The sequence below is a fragment of the Carettochelys insculpta genome, chromosome 16 (genome assembly GCF_033958435.1).
Source record: "Carettochelys insculpta isolate YL-2023 chromosome 16, ASM3395843v1, whole genome shotgun sequence".
In the NCBI taxonomy this organism is placed as follows: domain Eukaryota; kingdom Metazoa; phylum Chordata; order Testudines; family Carettochelyidae; genus Carettochelys; species Carettochelys insculpta.
Window position 1 is genome coordinate 14,500,712 of NC_134152.1, and position 24,794 is coordinate 14,525,505.

Below are 24,794 nucleotides of genomic sequence, written 5' to 3' on the forward strand. Positions count from 1 at the left end.
AAAGGAGCCCTGTCTGGATGAGCCGCAGCAATTTCGAAGTGCCGTGGCTGCTGGCATGCTCATGAGATGCTGAATATGTATTTCAGCACTTCATTAGTAAACTTTGAAATGGCCATTTGCATGGCCATTTTGAAGTTCTGGGCTAATGTAGACATGGCCTAAGACTTTTAGTGGAAAACAAAACAATTGCATCTTGACTTGTCTTTTAATTACAGTGAGCAGTGTGCCTGTGCAAAACTAAGAAGCAAAACTATTGGGAAGAATGATGTTAATTGGGTTAACTTGATGCCTGCTACAAAATAAATGTTAAATTTTACCACACATGCTGTTGGAATTGCTTGTATCTGGTAAATAATGAAGTGAGGCTTGAAATCAAGTTGGTTTTGAAAAACACACAAAAAATACAGCTATAAGGCATTACAAGTGACAGGAGTTCAGGATAGGAAGAAATCCAATAAAAGTGGAGTTCATTGTTCTAATGTATTCTGGCAGCATTTATTACGGTTGCTTGGAACCAAGACAATGAACTTTTGAACACATTCTGAATCATTTTTCATGGAGTCTTACTGTAATACATGTTGCTGCTAATGTATAATATTTCAAACTAGCATATTCAAACAAATTTACCTTGGGTTGGAAAGACTTTTGGTTTAATGTATTGTAGTTTCACACATGCTTAACATTCTGGATTTGTAATTATGAGGCTTTTAATCAGGCTTTTTCCTTGGTAAATGTCAGTTGATAAGATAAATACATCTTATCACAAAGGAAAAACATTTCCTTGGTTTTCTTAAATTAGACTTTCAGCAGAACCCTTGTATGACTCAGTGGCTATGTCTACACGAGCCCCAGACTTCGAAATGGCCACACAAACGGCCATTTCGAAGTTTACTAATGAAGCGCTGAAATGCACATTCAGCGTTTCATTAGCATGCAGGCGGCCACGGCACTTCGAAATTGACACGCTTCGCCGCCGCATGTCTCATCCCGACAGGGCTCCTTTTCGAAAGGACCCCGCCTACTTCGAAGTCCCCTTATTCCCATCAGCTCATGGGAATAAGGGGACTTCGAAGTAGGCGGGGTCCTTTCAAAACGGAGCCCCGTCGGGGCGAGACACGCAGCGGCGAGGCACGTCAATTTCGAAGTGCCGCTGCTGTCCGCATGCTAATGAAGCGCTGAATATGCATTTCAGCGCTTCATTAGTAAACTTCGAAATGGCCATTTGCATGGCCATTGCAAAGTTTGGGGCTCGTGTAGACACGGCCAGTGAGCTGTCAACAAAGCAATAATATGTTTAAATGATTTTTCTAAGGAGTCAAAAAAAGTCTAGGTGTCCCTTTCAGTGGAATTTGAGTGCCTTCATCCCTTTAAAATCCCAACTTGAAAGGCTAAACAAATTTAGAATCAGCTGTTGCTTTCTTTTCTAACTGTGGCATGGCCATGCAGATATAGCAATTTTACTTTATGCCAGTGCAGCTCTATATTGCTTTTGATACTCTGCCTTTTCAAGATGATATATTACATTTTTAACAGTTATTAGCTAAAAAATAATCATCCTGTTTTTTCTGCTTCAAAAGGAATTGACCCAGTCAAGCTGGAGAGAATTCAGCTTCCTGCACAACATGCTGAAGAGAAAAGCTCATACAATCACGTACTTGCAGAAAGACTCATCAGGATAATGAATTATGCCGCTCAACCAGGTAGAACATTTCTGATCATGGTAGCAGATTTTCAAAACTTACTGCAGCACAAAAAATAATGTCAATGCTAAACATATTTGAAGTACTAAGTTACTGGCCCCATTCTCTGTGGAGAAGAGACTTGCATCTGCTAGCTGGAACTAGCATGCTCTTGTATCTAATAAGTAGATCTTCCTGTGAAAGGTACACAGGCAGTATTGCACTGCAGAGCAGAGTGAGTAGGAATTCTGCTCTAACCACACACACAAGCTATTGAAATTGCTTTTATATGGAATCCTGTACACCTGCACTGGAGCAATTACACCTCAGTGAAAGTACTGCTGCAAGTGAAGTTACTTCCATGTGTAATTCTTGCAACATTTGTAGCTGTCCCTCATTTCTAGAAGGATTACAGAATTTCAATAAATTTGAGTGAAATATTGGGCATTCAGCTAAATTACATTTTTTACAGAAGATGTCTGCATTCCTTGGGTTTTTTAATTTGAAAACTGAAGATTTTTCAGTGAAGTTTAAATTTGTGTGGGTGGGAACACACCTATTTTTCCAATGGCTCTAGTCACCTCACCATTTCTAAATTAAGTACTTCATGGGAACATGGTATTCAAGCATTAGCTCTTCACTGCCCTCCTCATCTCCCTTCTGTTCCACAACTTCCCCCCAAAAGACTAAGGAAACAAGCTTTCCCTGCCTTACCTCCCCTCATGCAGTGGAACCAAAACAGTTCAGTCAAGTCCCCGGGCATGGCTACGTGGATATCTGAAATATTTTTTTACTTAATAGGGTGTGATCCTGTGCAGTCTTTAACTTGTGTTAGTATTTCATGTATGGACAGCGTGGTAGCCTGACTACAGGTTTTGCTAATACATCATGGCTACGTCTACACGTGAAGCCTACATCGAAGTCTACACGTCCTCCAGGGCCGGCAATGTCGATGTTCAACTTCGATGTTGCTCAGCCCAACATCAAAATAGGCGCAGCGAGGGAACGTCTACACGTCAAAGTAGCACACATCGAAATAGGGATGCCAGGCACAGCTGCAGACAGGGTCAACGGGCGGACTAGCGCTTCCGGGGCAACAGCTAGCCGCTCCGTTAAAGGGCCCCTCCCACCTACACTCAGCCTGCACAGCACGTGGTCTGAGGAGCCATAGGCACACAGACCCCGGGCGCCGCAGTCATGGACCCCCAGCAGCAGCAGCAGCAGCAGCTAGAGGTCCACCCAGCCCTCCCGGCAGGAGCAGGGCTTGCCCTGGCTCATGCCATGTGGGAGGCAGCTGACTACCTTCTTGCCCCAGGGGAGGAGATGACCCCAGGGCAGCAGGGCTCAACCCCTACCCCTGCAGCACCCCGCTCCACCCCCTGCCTCACACGCCGGCGGCTGTGGAGCTACCCCACCAGCACCGAGTGGTGGGAGCGGCTGGTTCTTGGGGAGTGGGACGACGACCACTGGCTCAGGAACTTCAGGATGACCCGCCAGACATTCCTGGAGCTGTGCCAGTGGCTCACCCCCGCACTCAGGCACCGGGACACTGCCATGCGGCGTGCCCTCCCTGTGGAGAAACGGGTCGGCATCGCTGTCTGGAAGCTGGCCACTCCGGACAGCTACCGATCCGTGGGGCAGCAGTTTGGTGTCGGAAAGGCCACCGTCGGGGCTGTCTTCATGGAGGTAAGAGAACCCACAGGGGGAGGCCAGGGCAGGGCAGGGGGGCCAGGGCAGGGCAGGGCAGGGCAGGGCCACGCACACCCTGCTCACCTCTCATTGGGGCTGTCCCATGTGCTTTCTCTGCAGGTCGTGCGTGCCATCAACGCCATGCTCCTGCACAGGCTCATGAGGCTAGGGGACCCACATGCCACTGTCACCGCCTTTGCCACCCTGGGCTTCCCCAACTGCTTCGGGGCTCTGGATGGGACTCACATCCCCATCCGCGCCCCGCATCACAGTGGAGGACGATACCTCAATCGGAAGGGCTACCATTCTGTCGTCCTGCAGGCCTTGGTGGACAGCCGGGGACGTTTCCAGGACATTTACGTGGGCTGGCCTGGCAGCACCCACAACGCCCGGGTTTTCCGGAACTCGGGCCTGTGCCGCCGGCTGGAGGCGGGGACCTACATCCCCCAGTGGGAGATCCCTCTGGGGGACACCACCATGCCCTTCTGCGTCATCGCAGATGCGGCCTACCCCCTCCGGCCGTGGCTCATGCACCCCTACACGGGCCATCTCTCCGCTAGCCAGGAGCGCTTCAACGAGCACCTGAACCGTGTGCGCCAGGTGGTGGAGCGCTCATTTGGCCGCCTGAAGGGACGCTGGCGATGTCTCCTGACCCGCCTGGATACGGGCCCCAACAACATCCCCCAGATTGAGGGTGCCTGCTGCGCCCTGCACAACCTCGTGGAGAGCAAGGGGGAGACCTTTGTGCAGGGCTGGGCCGCGGAGGCCGGCAGGGCACGTGTGCAGCCACCTGCTGCTCCCAGTCGGCAGGTGGGCCCAGAGGGGACCCGGGTCCGGGAGGCCCTGCGGGCCCACTTCGACCAACAGGCCGCAGGGTGAACTCTGCCCAGGCCCCCTACTGCCCGCCCCTTCCTCCCCCACACTCCTGCCCCAACGCCCACACCATGGAGCACCCCACCGCCCCCCCTCCCACTTGTCCTGGACAAATGACAGCACGAACGTGTGGGTGAACGTAAACTTTTTTTCCCTCTTTACGAAACTTTTTTTTTTTTTTGTAAATAAATAAATATGTGAAACAGAAACAAAAAAGGAGGGACAAACGTTCAACAAAAGCAAGATGTGCACAAATAAAACAATATACAACAACAAAGCAAAGAAGTGTGCGCCATCAACAAAAAAGAAAAGTAGGGAGGAGAACGGGGAGAACTATTTACATGGGGGGACGGGGCAAACGGGGGCACCAAAAACAAACATTCAAACTATATACAACAAGGGGGGGGGCCATGTCCCGGGCCCCTCGCCCCTAGAGCCCAGCACTGGGCGTGCCCGGCCGGGAGCCCCGCCGTGCCTGCAGTCTGGTCCGCGGCTGGGTGGGAGCGGGCTGGACAGGAAGGTACCGGCGCCGGCGAGTCTCAGGAGGCTCCAGGGGTCCTTCGGCACTGTGGCCCTCGCGGGTGGGTGGTGGGGCGACGGCGGACAGCCCGGCGACGGCTGAAGCAGCTGGTGGTGGGGCTGCAGGAGCGGGCAGGGCGGGCGATGGCTCGGCCGGTGCGGCATGGGGGGCCAGGTAATCAACCAGCCGGTTGAATGTCTGCATATAGGCCCCCCATGCCTCCTGGCGCCAGGCCAGCGCCCGCTCCTGCAGCTGGAGGTGCTGCTCCGACACCTCCAGCTACCGGCGGAGGATGGCCAGCAGCTGGGGGTCCGTTTCCGCCGCCGGTAGTAGGCGCGGGGTCCGCCGTCTTGCCCTCCGCGGGGCCGGTCGTTCCTCGGCCGAGGGGCTGCCCTGGAGCGAGGGTCCCGGAGGGCTCTCCGGGACAACTGAGGCCTCGCCGGCGCTCTCTTCCGGTCCTTCGGATGGTGCAGGTGCAGGTGCAGGACACAGGAGAGGAGGGGGGAAAGAAGAATGGAGACAGGCGTTAGTGTGGGCCCCGAGCCGTGGCCTTTGTCCCCCCCGCCCTGTGCTGCAGGTTCCCCATCCCCGGGAGATGCTGCTGTGATGGATGGGGTTCAGGGGTCCCCCTGCCCTGCACCCCGTCCCCTGGTGGGAGCGACTCTCACTTCACCCCGCAGGGTCTGAGGGCAGGAGAGCTTTCTTAGGCCACAGATGGCCAGTTTCTGACAGGAGTGACAGCACCAGCTGGCGGAAGAGACAGTCCTTCCAACCCGTCGTGGGGAGAAGACCCCAAGGGGGGCCCCTCTGGGATGCAGCTTTCCCCCTCCTCTGGCTGGCTGCCTAGCAGCTCTCCCTTCCCCTAGCCTCTACCTGTGGCCCCCGCCCTCGCCCCCTAATTCCAAGCCAGCTCGGCTCCTCCCTCCTGTTTGCTCAGGGCAGAGGTGTCACCTGCCAGCTGTAGCGCCAGGATCCTCTTTTGGCCCTGGGAGCTCCTCGGCTCTTGTGGCTCATATGTAGCCTGAGTCTCCCTTTGGCACTTCCCCCACTCCATCACATGCTGCTGCTGCGGGGTGTCCCACCCCCTCCGCCCGGGGGCCCCTCGTGGTTCCGCTCCCCCCTGGCCTGGGGATGGGGCATGGCACTGTCATGCAGGGTGGTGGGGGGGCACGGGCTGATGGCTGCAGTGCTGTGAGGGCCATGGCCCTGGTGTCCTTGGGGCCATGGCCATGTGAGCGCGTGGGGGGCCCTGGACACATCTCTGTTACCCCCGCCCCTCAAGCCCCGGGGTGTCCACCAGAGAGGGGTACCTACCTGTGGGTCCGCTCCCACGGTCCGGAGATCCCCGGGGGTCAGAGGCCCTGCTGCTGCTCCGGGATGGCAGGAGGAGGATCTGCAGGCTGGATTCTGCGGAGGAGGAGCCCCCCTCCTCCTCCTCCTCCTCCTCCTCCTCCTCCTGCCGCGATGTCCCGGGGATGGCCCCCGGGGTGCGGGGCTTGCCTCCGGGTTGGACTCCGGCTGCAGGGCCTGCTGGGGCTCGTCAGCCGAGGTGTCAAGTGTGGCTGGAGGGGAGGAGGTGTGCCGGGAGCCCAGGATGTCCCTGAGCTCCCTGTAAAAGGGGCAAGTGACGGGGGCGGCCCCAGATCGGCTGGCCGCATCCCGGGCCCGGGCATAACCCTGCCGCAGCTCCTTCACCTTACTCCGCCTCTTGCTCCCCATTACCTGGAGCACCTCCTCCTCGCTCCAGAGCCCCAGCAGGTCCCGCAGCTCGGCCTCCGTCCAGGAGGGGCCCCGCTGCCGCTTCCCAGACTGGGTGGCCCTCTGGCTGGGCTGGCTGCCCTGGCTCCCCTTGGGGGGGTCCGCTGGGGGGGCTCCTGGCTCGCCATCACCGCTCTGTGGTGGGCTGATGGCTGTGCAGGCTTGCCGCGTGTGCAGGCTGCAGCCTGCACGTTGCCTCAGCTTCCTGCAGAGTCAGGGCGGGGGAGGGGACCTTTAAGGGGCCGCTCCACGCGGCCACCAGTGAGCTGAGGGGCTGGAGAGAGCGTCTCTCAACCCCCCAGCTGATGGCCGCCATGGAGGACCCGGCAATTTCGACGTTGCGGGACGCGGATCGTCTACACTGTCCCTACTTCGACGTTGAACGTCGAAGTAGGGCGCTATTTCTATCTCCTCATGGGGTTAGCGACTTCGACGTCTCGCCGCCTAACGTCGAAGTTAACTTCGAAATAGTGCCCGACGCGTGTAGCCGCGACGGGCGCTATTTCGAAGTTAGTGCCGCTACTTCGAAGTAGCGTGCACGTGTAGACACAGCTCATGTGATACATGATTCTCTGGCAGTATTTTAATAAGTGACTCTCACAAAAGTCCTCCTTAAGCCCTGTGATGTCATGGACTGAGAGTGCATGTGTTTGCAGAAGGGAAGGTATGCATGGCCAGTGTCTGTTTGGTTTCTATCTAAACAAAAGCACTTCCTTGGAATTCATAATTAACACTGCTAGGGTAAAACTGATAGCACATCAGACATAATTCAGAGAAGTCTCCTTATTCCTTCCTCATACTCATGTGTGGACAGAGGTCCTTATTTTTGACCGTCCTCTCTCTTTCCAGAAACATGAATGAGACTATGCTTTATGCTGAAGATTTTCAGAGCTATCTTTTCTTTGAATCACCATCTGCTATCTAGACTAAAATCTCTTCCTGTCCTTTTGACATCTCATGGATATCTAGCTGGCAGTTTCAAATCAACATGGCTGAAACAGAGGTCTTAATCCTCCCCCCAAATTCTGGCACATTCCCCTCCTTTTTCTATCACTCAGCAACATCATCCTCCCTGTGATCTGGGCATCATCCTCTCTGCGAGATTATTTCTTCATAACCTAATGTTGCCAAGATACAGCATTTCTTTCAAGCCACATAATTAAAACACTCATCCGAGTCCTCATCTTGCATATTGACTACTGCAACGTCCTCCCCAGTCATACTCCTCCCTGCTCTTGACAAAAGCAATCTTGCCTTGCTTATATCCATGTAAAATGTTGCTGCAACAATCACATCTTCTTCGAGTGATTGCTCATGTGCATCCCAAGTTTTGCTTTCCAAGTTGGGTGTGAGCGGGCGCACGCCCAATTGCTGGAAACTTTTTGCCCTAGCCAGTAGCCCTAGGGTCGGTGCTGTGCTCCCTGGAGTGGCGCCTGTATGGCAGCCCATGTATGCATCGCCCAACCTGCCCTGCCCCCCAGCTCAGTTTCTTCTCACCATGCTGTCGGTTGCTGGAGTGCTCTCACTCCTTGTGTATTCGCTGGTAGCCTTTAAATTAGTTGATAGTTTACATAGTTGTCTTTTACTTGTAAATAGTTGTACTTAACAGTTAGTGAACCGAGGCAGGACTCTAACCCCTCTCGGTGCTTTGGTGCAAGGGAATGCCCAGCTCTCCAGGTTTTAAAACCTGCTCAAAATGTGGCAAACAGATGCCCAAAAGTGACCCACATCAGACTTGTCTGAGCTGCCTCAGTGAGGCTCTCCTCCAGGAACGCTGCTCTATATGCAAGGCCTTCAAGCCTAGAATGTCGAAAGACAGGGCTCAATGACTGAAGGTGTTGCTGGTGGAGGCAGCCTTGCATCTGGCCATTTCCCCAGTGGGAGCTCAGAGCAGTGCATCATCGGTGCAGAGCACTCCAGCACCATCGGTGCCATCAGAGAGCTCCTGACCCCAAGAACAGGACTCGGTGCCTTGTGCTCCTTGACACCATAGGAGCCAATCCCGGGTGCCTCATAAGAAAAAGATGTGAGACTGGGGTCGATCCCATGAGAGGACAAAAAGACAGCAACACTCTGAAGAGTCCGCCAGATCGCACCATCACCAGGGTCATGAAGTGTGGGCATCAGCTCCAGCACGAGGTGGGAGCCCGCGCTTTCTGAAGCTGCCCTCAATGCCAGAGGCTTTTAGTGCTGTACAGGGCCTTTACAAATAACGGTGCTGGTTCTGACACTGCGCTGAGGGTCCTCATCGCCACCTCAGACACAGGCTCCAGAGCAGTCTGCAAGGTCACTAGCACGGTTCCTGACACCGACTTGATCCCCGCAGATGGTTACCTCTTTCAGTGCCCCGTATCACGCAGTACAAGGCATGCAGAACCGGGCAGGCACCATTTGCCACTCTGCACCGCCATTGTCATCAGCGTCAGAGTCAGACTCTTTTTACTCCAGCTCAGCTCAGAGCGGGAGTACGAGGTTGTCCCAGTCCTGGCGCCGCGCAGCGGGGGATTGGCAAATGCCCCCACTCTCCCCACTGGCCTTTTTGGACCCCATGGGCAGTCCACGAGGCACAGGGGCAAGACGTGGGACTCCCTATTAGGGTGCCTAGCACTCCCCAGGTGCTGAGGTCAGCACTGTCTGTATTGCTGGGAGTGCCCCCGCAAGTGCAGGCTCAGGAGCTGATGGTGCAGGAGGTGCCTGTAGAGTCTTCGGCACAAACATCGGTGTCGGCACTGGTTGGTGTTAGCACTGGTAGACCTGGTGCCGTCCCAGGTGCTGAGCTACTTCACCATGATGGCAGCACAGCACGCATTGCAATGGGGCACTCCACCCCAGGCACTGAGCATGGCACCGCAGAACACGGTGCTGGGGACTCAAACAGGAGAACTTGAACCCCCTGGGCTGGTAGTCTCAGAGGGTGCGGGTCTGTCATCCTCATCCTCCCCAGACTAGGCATTGGCTGGGTCCTCAGCATCCCCAGTAATGGAAGATGGAAGAATGTACCAGCAGTTACTGAGAAGGGTGGCATAGAGCCTGGGGGTACAGGCGGAGGAGATCAGGGACGAAAGGGACCCAGTCACAGACATTTTGTCAGTGTCTGGACCCACTAAGGCACTGCCTGTTGTTAAGACAGTTGCCAACATGGCAAAGACAGTGTGGCAAACCCTGGCCTCTGCCCTACCCACAGCCAGAAAGAATGAATGCCAGTACTTTGTTCCAGTCCAGGGCAATGAACACCTGTTCACCCACCCTCCTCCTGACTCCCTGGTTATAGATGCGGCCAACAACAGGGAGAGACAGGGGTTTCAAGTCCCTTCTTCTAAAAACAGAGAGGCCAAATGACTGGACCTGTATGGTAGAAAAGTTTATTCTCCAGGTGGCCTTCAGTTAAGGATCATTAACCAGCAGGCTCTGGTTAGCAGATATGCATGTAATACGGCCGGCTCCCTAGATTGCTTTGCGGAACTGGTGCCACCAGAGAGCAATAATGAGTTTAATGCTATGGTGGAGGAGCAGAGACTCATATCTAAGAGTGGCACTGCAGGCTGCGCCAGATGCAGCCACCAGGGTCATGGCCTCTGGTATAGTCATGCGAAGGGGAGGCTTGCTGCTGGTTTCAGGGCTCCCCTACGAGGTGCAACAAATGATACAGGACCTTCCCTTTGAAGGGTCCTCCGTTTTCCGAAAAAACAGATGAGATTCACAGTATGAAGGACTCAAGGGCCACCCTACATTTGCTGGGTCGGCACATACCAGAGAAGTAGAGAAGGCTCTTTATCTCAAGACCCCAGTTCAGGCAATTCCTGCAACAACACCGGAATGGTAGCAGGAGAAGGGACTGCTCCAATTGGAGACGTCAGGGCCACCAGACCCAGGGCTAGAAACATCAAAACTGCCCACTGGGGTCTAAACAACAGTTTTGATGGGGCAGTCGGGAGCGACACACCAGCCACCACCTCAGTTCCAGCTCAACTTTTATTTTCATCCCACCTATCCCCCTTATACCATGCATGGTGCAACATAAAGTCAGACCAGTGGGTCCTCCACACGGTAGAAAAGGGGTACTCTATTCAATTTTCTTCTTACCCGCTTCCCACTCTCCCTCCCTCTCCCTCTTCAGGGACCCCTATCATGAGACATTGCTCAAGTAGGAGGTAAAGTCTCTCCTACAAAGGGGGCTATAGAGGAAGTCACCCAAAAATTCTGGGGGCAGGAGTTTTATTCCCATTATTTCCTAATCTCTAAAGCAAAAGGGGGATTGTGGCCAATTTCACACCTGCGAAACCTAAACAAATTTGTGAAAAATAAGATTTTTGTATGATATCCCTGGCCCTAATTATCCCGATGCTGGAATGAGGGGACTGGTTTGCAGCTCTCAACTTAAAGGACGCGTATTTCCACATAAAAATCTGTCTACCTCACAGGAGGTTCCTCTGTTTTGTGGTAGGGAAGGACCATTATCAGTTCACAGTCCTTCCGTTCAGCCTCTCCTTGGCCCCGAGAGTCTTCACCAAATGTATGTCAGTAGAAGCAGCCTTCCTGCACAGACGGGAGTGCACCTCTTTCCCTACCTGGACGACTGGCTGAGCCGGGGTCGATTGCAGCACCAGGTGGTGCGACGTGTAGTTGATACGACAGACGTTTGACACACTAGGCTTCATAGTAAACGAGGCAAAGTCAATGCTAACCCCAATTCAGGTCATGGAATTCGCGGGTGCCCGACTGGATGCAGGACAAACCAGGGCCTTCCTGCCTCAGAGCAGGGTTCAAGCCATGGCATCTTGCATCCTCGAACTAATCAGGTTCCCAACCCAATGTCCAGAGGATGTCTCAGGCTGTTGGACCCAAAGGCATCGTGCACGTTTGTAGTCCAGCATGCCAGGTTGCAAATGCGCCCCTTCCATTTGTGGCTCGCCTCAGTATACAGACCTGTCAAGAACAATATAGACAAGTTAGTGACAGTCCCTCCATAAGTGCTAATGGCATTACACTGGTAGTTAGATACCCAGTTGGTCTGCATGGGAGTGCCGTTCAATCCCCCTCAACCCTCCCTCTCCCTAGTCACAGATGCCTCAGACTTGGGCTGGGGAGCGCATCTGGGGGACCACCAGACCCAGGCCCTGTGGAGCAAGACTGATGCTCAGCTCCACATAAACGTGCGGGAGCTCAGAGCTGTTTGGCTGGCATGCGAAGTGTTTCAGAGTGACCTAAAGGGGTAGTGTGTCGCAGTCAGCACAGACAATACCATGGCGATGTATTATATAAACAAATAAGGGGGTGCACGCTCTTCTCCCCGTGTCTCGAGGTCCTCATGCTCTGGGACTTTTGCATCCAGCACCAGGTTCTCCTGAAAGCATTGTACCTACCGGGGGCTCACAACTCCTTGGCGCACCATCTCAGCAGGCCCTTATTACACACAGAAATACTGAGTTAATTTTCCAGAAGTGGGGATGTCTCCAGGAAGCCCTGTTCACCACCCTCTCAACACAAATTGCCGGACATTCTGCTCTTACCAAAATCAAAGCTCGGGCTCCTGGGCAGATGCCTTCAGCATTCACTGGTCACTCCCTCTGCTGTACGCCTTCCCTCCAGTGCCACTCATCCACCGAACACTATTCAGAATTTGGTCAGACCGAGCATGAGTTATCCTGGTGGCCTCAGCTTGGGCTCGACAACACTGGTACTTGACCCTCCTGGAGATGTTTGTCTGTGACCCAATGGCACTTCCGTCGCGCCTGGACCTGCTGACACAAGAGGGAGGGGAGACTGCAGCATCCCAATCTCTGGCACTACATCTCACAGTGTGGAAGCTCCATGCCTGAGAGCGGTTGAGCTTTCCTGCTCCAAACCTGTCAGGGAAATATTGTTAAACAGCGGGAAGAGGTTTGCTGTCTGGGCAACTCAAAGGGGACTATCCCTGGGGCAAACCCCAGTACCAAGTATTCTAGACTACTTGTTGTTCTTGAGCCAGGAAGGGCTGTCACTATCCTCTCTGAAAGTTCACTTGGCAGCCATTTCAGCTTTTTGCCCAGGATGTCATCTGTCTTCTCAGATCCTGTGGTGAAAGGTTCATGAAAGGAATGGAAAGGGTCAAACCAAAGGCCAGTGTCGGACTTTAATTTGGTATTGTCTAAACTTTTGGTGCCCCCATTTGAACCCCTTGCCACCTGCTCCCTTTTATTCCTTAGTTACAAGCCAGTGTTCTTGGTGGCCATTACCTCAGCCAGAAGGATGTCAGAGCTCAGGGTCCTGATGGTGGACCTGCTTTATATGGTGTTCCCCAAGGATAAGGTCAGGCTAAGACCCCACCCGGTGTTCCTGCCAAAGATGGTCTTTCCCCTTCCATGTTAACCAAGACAACACCTTACTGGTGTTCTATCCAAAGCCTCATGCAGCCGTGAACAAAGCTTACATACCTTGCATGGTCAGAGGGTGTTGGCCTTCTATATGACCAGGACCAGACCCTTCTGAAAGTCTCAACAGTTGTTAGTTGCAGTGGTGGACAGGATGAAGGGGCTCCCAGTCTCCACTCAGCAGATCTCCTCCTGGATAGTGGCCTGTATCGGAGTGCTACAAACTGACGGGTGTCGTGTCCCGTTGCACCGCCCCGCCCCCCCGCAAAAAAAAAAAATCAGAGCTCACTCTACCGGGGCACAGGCATTCTCTATGGTGTACTTGGCCTATCCAGGATAGCTGCAGGGGGGCCACTTGGTCCTCCATTCACACGTTTTCAGTGCATTACCCTTTGACACAGCACGCACAGGAAGATACTGCAGTGAGCAGGGCTGTCCTACACTCCTTTCAGGGCTCCGACCCTGCCTCCTAGGCATTGGCTTGGATTCACCCAGCTTGGAATGCACATGAGCAGTCACTCAAAGAAAAAAAGACAGTTACCTGTTCTGTAACTGGTGTTCTTCAAGATGTGTTGCTCATGTCCATTTCAAAACCCTCCTGCCTTCCCCGCTGTTGGTGTAGCCGGCAAGATAGAAGTGAGTGGGGGGCGGCTTGGGCGGTGTATACATGGTCCGCCATATGGGTGCCACTCCAGGGGGCACCGCACCAACCCTAGGGCTACTGGCTAGGGCAAAAAGCTTCTGGCAACTGGGCATGTGCCCACTCACACCCAACTTGGAACGGACATGAGCAACACATCTCAAAGAACATCAGTTACAGAGCAGGTAACTGTCTTTTTTGTAGCTTGTTGCTTTGTCTTCTACCACTTTTTGCTTCCCCACCATATCAGACAAATTTCTTGTCTTCTCTTTCAAGTCCGTTCACTGCCTATCTCATGCTACCTGTTGTCTCCTATGCTTTTCAGATGTTAACTCCTGCCCCTGCTCTTTCAGTGATGCCAATCTAAACTGCCCCCTTATTTTCAAATAAACATCCAGAGTTTTCTTCCAGGTTGCCCATTGTGCATGGGAGGGACTCTCCATAAACACCTGCAAAACTACTCCATTTTTCTGTTTCAGATCCCTCCTTAAAACTCCTTCAGGCCTTGAAAAAACTTAAGTTATGCAGCAGTCTCAGTGCTTTGGTAAACTCCTGTTTCCCAGGGTTAACTGTTTTCTCTCCCATTAATTCTTTCCCAGAATGTTTAAAAAAATCTTCTTGTTGGCTGTTGTCTGGTTTATCCCAAAGCCAAAAATTTGCTTTTAGTATTATTGTGTGTAGGGGGCTTAGTCTTTCCTGGCAATAATAATTTGACAGCTCCCAGAGGGGGATTTGACTCTATCAGTAACAGAAATAGCTTCAGCTTTCTCTTAAGAGATCATTATTTTGTAAGGTCATAAATCTATATGCCTGACAGTAAATCATGACACTGTAGTGTAGTCTGGTTTTGTTGTGTGTGTTCCATTGTGTTCGGAGGTTGGGGCAGGCAGGGAAAGGGAAGAATGGAAAACCTACAGAAAGCCTCTGAATTAAAAGATTTCTCCGGAGTAAATATTCCATACGTCAGAATTCTAACTGACCTTTTACTTTAGATGGAAAAGTTCGTCTGGCAACACTGGAACTTGGCTGTCTTTTACTAAAGCAACTGGTATTGTCTAAAAGTGGCAGTATTATAAAAGATGTTCACCTTGCTTGCCTTGAGGTAAGTTTGTGCTGTCGTTTGCTGATACCAGTGTTTAGCCATCTCTGTAAAAGTGCTCAATGTTAGGACCACATAAGCAATGTTTTTTGTTTGGTTATGACAGCTGGACATATGGTTGATATCTGCACAAATCATTCTGTTGTTTAGTTTCATATAATCCACTTCTACATCATATAGTCTTTGGTTAATTGCAGAGAACTATCTAAAGAAGAGATAATATAATCTGGAAACTATCGGTTAGAGTAAAGAATTGAGAGTTGGGATTCCTAGGTTGTCTTCTTAGCTCTGCCACCATCGTGGTGTGTGAACTCAGGAGAGTGTTAACATAGCTGTATATAAGGGCACATCTGCTTTATCCCACAGTTCAGATTCCAGAGGTATGACGAGCAGTGTACAACATGTGCTGAGTTTTGACTCCCCTGTGTGGAAGTTCCAGGTGCTAGCTGCACTACAGATCAGTGTGCTCCTGTTTGAAGAGGTTTGAGCTAATCTAAATGAGGAAACTTTTGGTTCTTAGAGAACAACAAGAAGTCCTGTGGCACCTCGTAGACTAACAGATATTTTGGAGCATAAGCTTTCATGGGCAAAGACCCGCTTCATCAGATGCACTTGAAGGAGTTACCGGGAAATGCTATGCTTTGCTATTTACATTCTGAGTCTGAACTGCAGAGCAGTGTAGCTATGCCCTGCGGTTCTGTATAAAATGGGGTACTACCTATCTCACAAGGGTTCTGAGAGTTCATTGTGACCCACTTTACTGAGATGTAAGGCATTTTATAAAGGAAAAAGTCCTATTCCTTTTCATCAAGATGTCTGTTTTGGGGGTGAGTATATAGAAACTATGCCCAGTATAGACTAACAGATATGCTGGAGCATAAGTTTTCGTGGGCAAAGACCCATTTCATCAGAAGCATGAGTGGGGAGTTCCAGAAGAGGGTCTTTGCCCACAAAAACTTATGCTCCAACATATCTGTTAGTCTATAAGATGCAACAGGTGGTGGTGTTTCTTGTTGTTTTTGAAGGTACGGACTAACATGGCTACTTCTCTGGTACTTATGCCCAGTATATAATCAGCTTTTTTCTGAGTGACATTATCAGGAAATAATTTGCCTTTGCATGGCTTCTTCATACTGTCATTCATGGGTTATGCCAATGGGGTACAACTGAGACAGTAGAACCTTAACTTGAAGTGGCTGTCAGAGTGCTCTTGCACTGCCTCCCTGCCCTTTGCTCACTGTTTCTGAACATTATAAAAGTGAGTCTAGGAAAGAGGTTGTGGTTTGTTGGCCAGTTCCTTGCAATCACTATCAGTGCTGGGTTAGGAATTATACTAGATCATTTGCCTGTATCCTCCTTAAGTTTCCCATCTGCCTTTAATAAAAATCTGTGCATGTTTTAATAGAACAGTGTTATGCAGTGTTAGGATTTTAGTGTTAATGTGCCTGCTTCAAGCCTGAGTTCTCCAAGACATTTTGACAACAGGTCCTAAAATTAAACATCTGGGCGTTTAGCTGTGTGCTGCTTGCCATTCGTGATTCCACACATCAGTCACATAGTGCCTTGTCTGCCCTAGAGAAGGATATTTATTATTAATGTTTTTATTAATTATATCAGACTATTAATTAGCCAGATTGATGAATGCTGGCATGGTAGAGAAGACACTATTGGCTAGGTCCTTGACATTACTCATACCTTCGTTACAACATTGCACCATACAATGCTATTGTCCTTTTGGGCCTTTGCATTTAAAGATACTGGATTTGTCTGCACAACTGATGGAGGAATCCATATCCTTTGGAAGCACCAGTTCTATCAGTGATTATCTTCACTTCTTTTACTGTACCATATCATGCTAAGATGCTTCTAATTTCCGTTTCATCCATCCTTACACCAGTTCTACCAACAAAGACTGTTCAGCATGATTTTTCCTTCACATCCTGGACTGGTTGTTGATGACTCTTTTGAGTCCTCCCTGCAGGTGCTCCACGTCAGTGTCAGCATATCCCTGTTTTGTAGATTGGAAGCTTTGCAGAGCATTATCTCCTCGCCATCCCTATGTGCTACGTGAGTGCAGGAGCCAGCAGATGATGTCACCGCACTGAGGAGAGATTACATAGCATAGCTCTCCTCGGTTCTTTTTTTACCACCCTGGGCTGTGGACAGGTGCAGAGCAGCTCTCTTTTCCTGATAGAAAAAGTCTAAATTTTGACTTAGCCTCCCTCCTTTCCCTCATAATTTTAATAGTTGTTTATTTTTAAACCATCTTTATCCCGGTAGGGCGGCAGGGGAGGGAGAAGGTGGCGGCTGCTGCAGAGCTGCAGCAGTGGCTTTTTTTCTTTCAACAGTTTTCTCTTAAAGAGCAACCTTCTTTTTTTCCTTTTCAATGCCTGACTCTACAAAGAACTGTGATGCCTACAAAGGTGCTATGCCCATGTCTGATGGGCATGCCTCATGCCTCGAGTGCTTGGGTGAATCCCACAGCATTTTTAAGTGCCCCCATTGGCAGAGTATGCTGGCCAGGGCACTTAAGGAATGTGAAACGCATTTAAAAGTGTTACTTTGACAAAAGTCCCTCTGACTCAGAGACGTGCCAAACAACGTGTGGATGCAGCTAAAGCCCTCAGAGGCTCCCAGGCTGTGACAGCTTCACCAGCTCACTATTTGAGTTGCTGGGAGCCTCACATTCTCCAGTGCCACCTGTGTCAGATACCGAAGAAAGACGCAGGTCTTCCTCAGCATAGAGCTCTGAGGGAGCGATTAGGTGACCCACATCAACAGGCACCTCTGAGGCATTTGCTCCTGAGAAGTAACATATGTCTTGGATACACTACAGTACCAAATTGTGAACTATTCTGCCCTTTTAGCCAACTATGATGATACAAACTATAATAAGTTGCCAGACACCAAACACCTGCAGCCTATCCTTAAGGAGGCCTCACAATTGCTAAAACTGCCCTTCAGGCAGCAATGGATGTGGCTGAGACAGCTGCTAGGGCCACGGCCACTGCGATAGTTATGCACAGGGTGGCATGGGTCTTATCTTCAAGCATTCCATGTGATATCCAGTCAAAGGTGGAAGACCTCCCCTTTGCTAGGAAGCAGCTGTTCTCCAGCACCACTGACGATATTTTACATTCCATAAAAGACTCCAGGGCAACATGGTGCATGCTGGGAATGTATTCCCCTTCTAGCAAGAGAGACAAGTACACTCCCTTCCATAGATCTACAGAGCATAACTATTCCTATTATAGACAACAGCATAGACAATACAATAATAAGCCTAAAAATAGATCTAACAGGAGGAAGGCACAACAGGGCCAGTCATCTATAGCCCACCCTGCCTCCCAAAAGCATCAAATTTGATGGCTAGATCAAGGGTCTGAGCAATCACCCTGTAAGTCTAGTGCATCCCGGGCCCACATTCCACCACTGGCTGAGGCCCTTTTACATTGCATCCGACAACCGGGTCTTAGAGATTATCAGAGAAGGCTACACAATTCCTTTCATGAACATCCCTTTATCCCTTCCCTCTTCAGGGACCCATCTCAGGAGCCTCTCCTACAGACAGAAGTACAGAAGCTTCTTACGTTATGGGCAATAGAACCCGTCCCCAACAAGCACTGTGGCAAGGGGTTCTATTCCAACTATTTCCTGACAACCAAGAAATAAGGGGGATGGAGGCCTATTTTAAATCTCAGGGAGCTGACCAAATTCATTCTTAAGGCAAAATTCAAGATGGTAACTTTACAAACTATCATTCCAGCACTAGATGAATGGGACTGGTTCTCGGCGCTCAACCTCCAAGGTGCTTATGTTCACATGACTGTTCACTTGTCCCACAGGAGGTTCCTCCAATTGTCATGGATGAGGACCATTTCCAACACAAAGTCCTCCCTTTCTGACTTTCTACGGCCCTGCGAGTTTTCTCCAAAGCACTCGCCATGGTCACAGCATACATCTGAAGGCAGAACGGTATCATTTTCCATTATTTAGATGACTGCCTGATCAAGGGTCCCACTTGCCCCCAGACTGCCCATATGATAAATACTGCCAGGGAACATTTTTCCCGTCTTGGCCTCCTTTTAAATCTGCAGAAGTCCGCTTTGAAACCAACACAGAGCCTGGAATTCATAGAGCTCTACTGGATTCAATTTTGGCTAGAGCCTACCCACTTACTCACAGGTTCCCAGCAATCTGTGATCTTGTTCACATAGTCAAACAGGCCCCTTTCACTGCAGCCCAAACTTACCTTCAATTATTGGGGCACATGGCTGCCACAGCATTTGTAGTCCCATTCAAAAGACTACATATGCGCTGCCTCTGACGTTGGCTCTCTCGCAATTGCATACCAACCTGCCACTGATTATTGAAGATCCTTGCTCTTCATCTGTTAGTACTACAGTCACTAAACTGGTGGACATCCCAAACAAACCTCCTTGTGGGCACACCCTTCCACTCCCCAGATCCCTCTGTAACTATAGCAGATGCACATTTCATGGGCTGAGGGGCTCATTGTGACACAGCATCAGTTCAGGGCACATGAGCCCACCACAAGAGACATTTTCATATCAATATCCTAGAGCTCAGGACCATTTGAAGAGCCATTTTCTGCCACTGGTCTGGGGCAAAACTATTTGTGTTCTCACAGACAACACACCCACTATGTTTTTATATCAACTGGCAGGGGAGTGCCTGGTCAACAAAATCAGGGCAGATCAGGTGACACTAATACCAGTTTGGCCCAGACAACCCTGGTGTCCTTACCTACGTTACCTGTCAATCGATCAATCTGTCTCCTGATGGTGCCGGACCTCCTGACTCAGCACCGTGGCAGCACATACCGTCTAGCATGAAAACCCTGAAACTCACAACATGGCTTCTCCATGATTCCAAATGAAGAACTTTCCTGTTTGAGCAGGGTCAAAAATATTCTTCTAAACAGACATCACCTCTCTGCTGGAAATATTTGTAGTAGGAAATGGGCTCCTTTCCAGCAATGGTGTATGATGTGCAGTCTGCATTCTGTCTCCTCTTCCATATCTAACTTACATGGATCTCAGTGATCCAGGCCTCTCTGTTAGCTCTATCAGGGTGCATCTTGCTGCAATTACAACTTTCCATGACTCAAGAAACCACTTGTTTTACCATCATGTGCCCGAAGAGAGAAGTTTCTTAATGAGGTTACAAAAAGTGTGCCCAAATTTGTGCCCCCCAATACTCCTATGGGACTTGAGCTTGGTCCTAGATACACTTACAAGACTGCCATTCAAACTTCTTGCCAGCTTTGGTATGTGTCCATGAAGGTGGCTCTCCTAGTGGCCTTAACATCAGCCAGATGGGTCAGGGAGATTGCAGCAGTCATGGCTGACCCACCTTGTACTATTTTCACTAAAGACAAGGTGATACTTAGGCTTCACCTGAGGTTTCTCACCAAATTCCTATCTGATTTTCATTTAAATGAACCTGTATACTTACCTACTCAATTTGCTAAGCCTCACTTCTACCCTAGGGAGGTTGTATTGCATATGCTCGATGTCAGACGTGCTATTCGTTTTTCCCTTGATAGAACCAAACTACATAGGAAATCAGACACTCTTTAAAGCACGGTCGGGGCCTCGTGTGGGGACAGACGTTATGGCACAATGCCTACCCAAGTGGATTGCAGATTCCATTCGCATTGTGTACCAACTTAGAGGCAAGTAACTGATGCAGACTATTAGAGCCCACTTGAAATGAGCGATGACTGCAACAGCTGCCTCCTTAGTAACGTCCCTCTGTTAGACATCTGTAGAGCAGCCATGTGGTCCTCACACCATACATTTGCAAAGCATTTTGTGCTGCAGAAAGGGCTGATACCTGCCACTGCCTTCGCAGATGCCGTTTACATCACTCCACTTAAAGACTCCAATACCCACCTCCAGCAAATGGATACTGTTATGGAGTCACCCATGTGGAGCACCTGCAGGAAGCACTCAAATGACAAGGAGAAGTTACTCACTTTCATGCAGTAATGATAGTTCTCTGAGATGTGCCTGCGGGTGCTGCACAATGCTCCCTTCCTCCCCACTAGTGAGTGTCTATAAGAACTTCAGGTAGAACAGGAGCAGAGGAGAGCTGTGCTGTATGCTCTCTCCTCAGTGTGATGACATCACCTACTGACTTCTGCACACGCATGATGTGCTGGGGAAAGGGGCACTGCTTTGCAAAGCTTTTCTGATCTACAGTGCAGGGATGCACTGACACCTACATGGAGCACCTGCAGCGACACATCTTGGATGAAAGTGAGTAACTTCTCTAACTTCCCCAGAGGAAGCTTGCACGCTGGATTTGTTGCAGACATCCTTTCTCACATGCAAGGCAGTACTCGTGCACCTCTGAAAACAAAGGGTGGGAGGGAGTCTAAAAACTAACCCCACCAGCTCTGTTCTTCCCACCCCTTAAAAAAAGCTGTTGGCTTTCTTGAATTAGTTGGACTAATACCAGCTGCTTCAAGAAGAGATTTCATGTGCATCCTACATTGTCTCAGAAGTATTAAATGGATTTTCACAACTTGTGACATGTGCAGCTCAGCTTCAGCCCAACCAGTACCTTTAAATGAACAAATAAGATGAATTTATAAGATTTCAGAGAAGCCTTCTCTTCCTCCACTTTAGGTTTAAGAGTAGTGAAGTAACAAGCAGTGATCCTTCTGTACCAATACCATCTTTGGGTGAAAATGACAGTGCCTTCTGAACTTCAGCCGGATGATGGCATTTGTGAGTTCTCTGTTCAATATGATTGGCTGGAGAGTGGCAAAATATGCCTTGAGACTATCTCTTGACTCTTCCAACTCTGCAGTCATAACTGTCATTTTTGCAATTTCTATTAGAAGATTCATGGTTAAAGTCTTCAAGAATTCTAGAAATGATGTCTAAATTTGCATCTCTTCTTTTAGAAAAGGACTGTTCAGTACTAGAACTAATGAAATTTCTTGAAAAGTTAGACCAGACACACTGCCAGGTTGTGGGGCATCCATCAGCAACTCAAGAGGAACCCTGGTTTTTAGGTACCCCATCATCATCTGCCTCTTCTTGAGTTCCCTGCAGAAGATAACCTTTAGTAGCCCTTTCAGTGTGAAGTAACTTCAAGAATCCATGTGAATGATCATCTTTGACAACTGTGGTGTCGGGCCATTGGCCCAAAGCTTGACATCCTGCCCAGAGTTAAAATCCAGTCCTAATTCAGAGATATTCCCCACAATTTGGAGCCTGCCTGTATCATTCTTCCCCATTACATTTCTGCAAGCATCTTATTTAAACATTGCAAATGGCATCACTGCAGTTTAAAACTCTTCATCCCTCGATTCCCTGTTCAGGATCCCTTGCTGCAAAAACTTCTTGATGATTGATTCTTGCCTTTGCCAAAGAGGAGGTGACAAGAAAATTGAGAAACTCAGGTTTCTATTCCAGGTGCTTTCAGACTTCTGACAAAGATGGTGGTCTTCATGCTCTATAAGACCTTAAGAAGCTCATCACTTGCAGGAAAATTCATTTGCATATGCTAACCCTTGCTTCTACTATACCCTTCCATTCTTAACAAGTGGTTTGCTGCACTCTTTCTGAAAGAACCTTGTACCATATCTCTAAAAGATGCACTCATTTCAAGTACAGTGAACCCTGGCTATAGAGGACCCCATTTTACTGGACATGGGTAATAACAGATGCCACGAGCCTCCCCTCAAAGAGTACTGTACTCTACAGCACTGTAAATGGTGACTCACCAGAGACGCCACCGGTTCCTGGCCACGGCTGAGACTGCTGCACCCGTGAAGTCCCTGACCAGAGCTGGAACTGCCGCAGCCACGGGGTCCCTAGCTATGGCTTGAAGAGCTGCTGTCGCTGTGTCCACTTCCCGTGGCTGAGATCTGCGGCAATGATCCCAACCACAGGGAGGGGAAGGGATACAGAAGCAGGCCAGAGCCAGAGGAGCTGCCACTCTCTGCCCTGAGCATGGGGGGCTTGGAGCCTAAGGAGCCACTGTGCTCAGAGCAGAGCACGGGCGGCTGGGAGCCAGAGGAGTAAACCCTCCGATATAATGGACTTTCGGTTATAATGGACACCCCTCCATCCATTAGTCCGTTATATTGAGGGTTTACTGTATTTTCGTTTTAGTGAATTATTTCAACAATAGGCTATGTGATCAATGGAACACCTTTACCATGCTCTCCTCTGCCTGTAGGCTCTCTTTGAAAGACCTGCATTCACTGTAAATTGAAAAGTGACTCTTACAACTCTCTTCTAAAAGCTCTTTACCATTTGAATGGGTGTTAGGTAATGTTCTACCTGAAATTGGTGGGATTTTAGCTTCAAAATATTCAAAAACCCATTCTCAAAATGAGAGCCTTACAGTGCGGCTGTCAACCAGTCACAGAGTATAGAAAGCATGTAATGAAAATAAATAATTCCAAATAAAGTGCTATAATGAAGCTTGCAGTGTCTTCAGGGGCTACCATTCAGCCCTCTTGCTCCATTTACAACAGTTACCTCTGATGTGTCCAGCAATGGATGGGAACTTCGCTGCTTTTGGTTCTCAGTTCTGGGAGCACTAGAACTCAGAGACTAAACTGCATATAAATCTTCTGGAACCCAGAAAAAATTGTAAGGCATTAAAAACTTTATCTCCTCTCCAGAACAGAGGCCTGGAGGTGGTTATGAACAGTATCACACTGCTTATATCAACAAACAGGGAGGTACCTATTCTGCTGAACTTTGCTGATAGGTTACAGTTTTATGGGAATGCTGCATCTGTTAGGAGAGAGCAGCAACCTGCCAGGCCAACTATGAAGAATCTCAGATACTCACAAGTGGACACTGAAAACATGAGAGATGGAAGAAATCTTTACATGCAAAAAGTGAAATATCAAAGGTTTTGTTCATAAGTGGACAAAGACAGTCCTTTGATTTTTGATTTTTTTTATATGATGAGGGCCAGGACTCCCATGTGACTTTTCTTATGCAATTATCGTAAGGAAAGTAAATCAAGGCCAGGTCAAGCTAATCTGATATACATCTGCTTGGCTCAGAGAACAATGGTCTCCAGATTTAGTGTATCTCTTTGTAGGGACCTGCTATATGCTGCCTGTTCTGTATTTACTGATCAAACAAGATAACATCTGTCATCTAGATCAAAGCACTCTTTATATCACGAGCTTTTGTTTTAATGGAGTTCAAACTGTTTTGTTCTGCTAATGTTTACAATGTCTTAGTGAACTTCAGGAAAGAATTTACTCAACTGTTACATTTGAAAACTGAAAAGCTTCACAATGTCAGCAGATACACATCCCCTTGGATAGCTTTAACTCAATGTATACTTGAGTACTTAGCATTAGCTCAAATTCTCAAACTTATCTGCCATATTAGCCTTCTATTCTTTCGATGATGAATGCGCTTTCTCTTGAAATAATTCAGAAATGTTTAAAGAGACTTAATATTTATCCTGTTATCAAAACTAGTTCACTCAGCCACAGGAGGGCGCACAAAACTGTTTGTCACATATTCAATGAAACAGCTATTTGAATAATTGGAAAAACTAGTGTGTTGTTTTTGATTTATCAAAATAACATCCCCAGTGGCAATTCTGTCTGCCAGGTGAGTGAGCAAGTTACATGTACTTATAGCAGAACCACCATTTACAGTCTTTCCATGAGCACAAAACAGTCATACATCTTCCCTCCAAGTTTCCCCATTCAGTAGTTGGAATTGCATATTAATTGGTTCCCTTCTGTTTCTGAGTTTCAGGTGCAGAGGCCACTCAGAGAAATAAGTGGTGGTTGTAACTGTTAGTCAGGATGGACTCCCCATATTTACATGCCCTACCCACCTTTCCCTCTTGCTTGAGTTTTGAGAACTAGAACTGAGAAGTCAGTGGGAAGGGAGTGAAGTGGATGGAGCAGCACAACTTCTTTTATCAGAGGGGTAGCTGTGTTAGTCTGTAGCTTCAAGAACAACAAGAAGTCTTGTGGCACCTTTATAGACTAACAGGTATTTTGGAGCGTAAGCTTTAGACTAACAGATATTTTGAAGCATAAGCTTTCATGGGCAAAGGCCTGCTTCATTAGATACAACTTCTTTTATAAGCCAACCACCAAGAACATTTGGGATTGATGAAGGGAGGGCACAAGAGTGGTCCAGGTGACAATGCTAAC

General features: G+C 49.2%; 1 protein-coding gene across 5 annotated transcripts in view; it reads left to right on the forward strand.

Annotated features, from left to right (window-relative positions):
- The window catches only part of CLEC16A (C-type lectin domain containing 16A), a 247,372-nt gene that overhangs the window by 97,918 nt on the left and 124,660 nt on the right, over nucleotides 1-24,794 (forward strand). For all 5 annotated transcript variants that reach the window (XM_075010592.1, XM_075010588.1, XM_075010590.1 and 2 more), the window contains exons 13-14: nucleotides 1,578-1,700; nucleotides 14,502-14,611. In XM_075010592.1, the coding sequence (XP_074866693.1) occupies nucleotides 1,578-1,700; nucleotides 14,502-14,611 (233 nt within the window). The remainder of the gene's footprint in view (nucleotides 1-1,577; nucleotides 1,701-14,501; nucleotides 14,612-24,794) is intronic.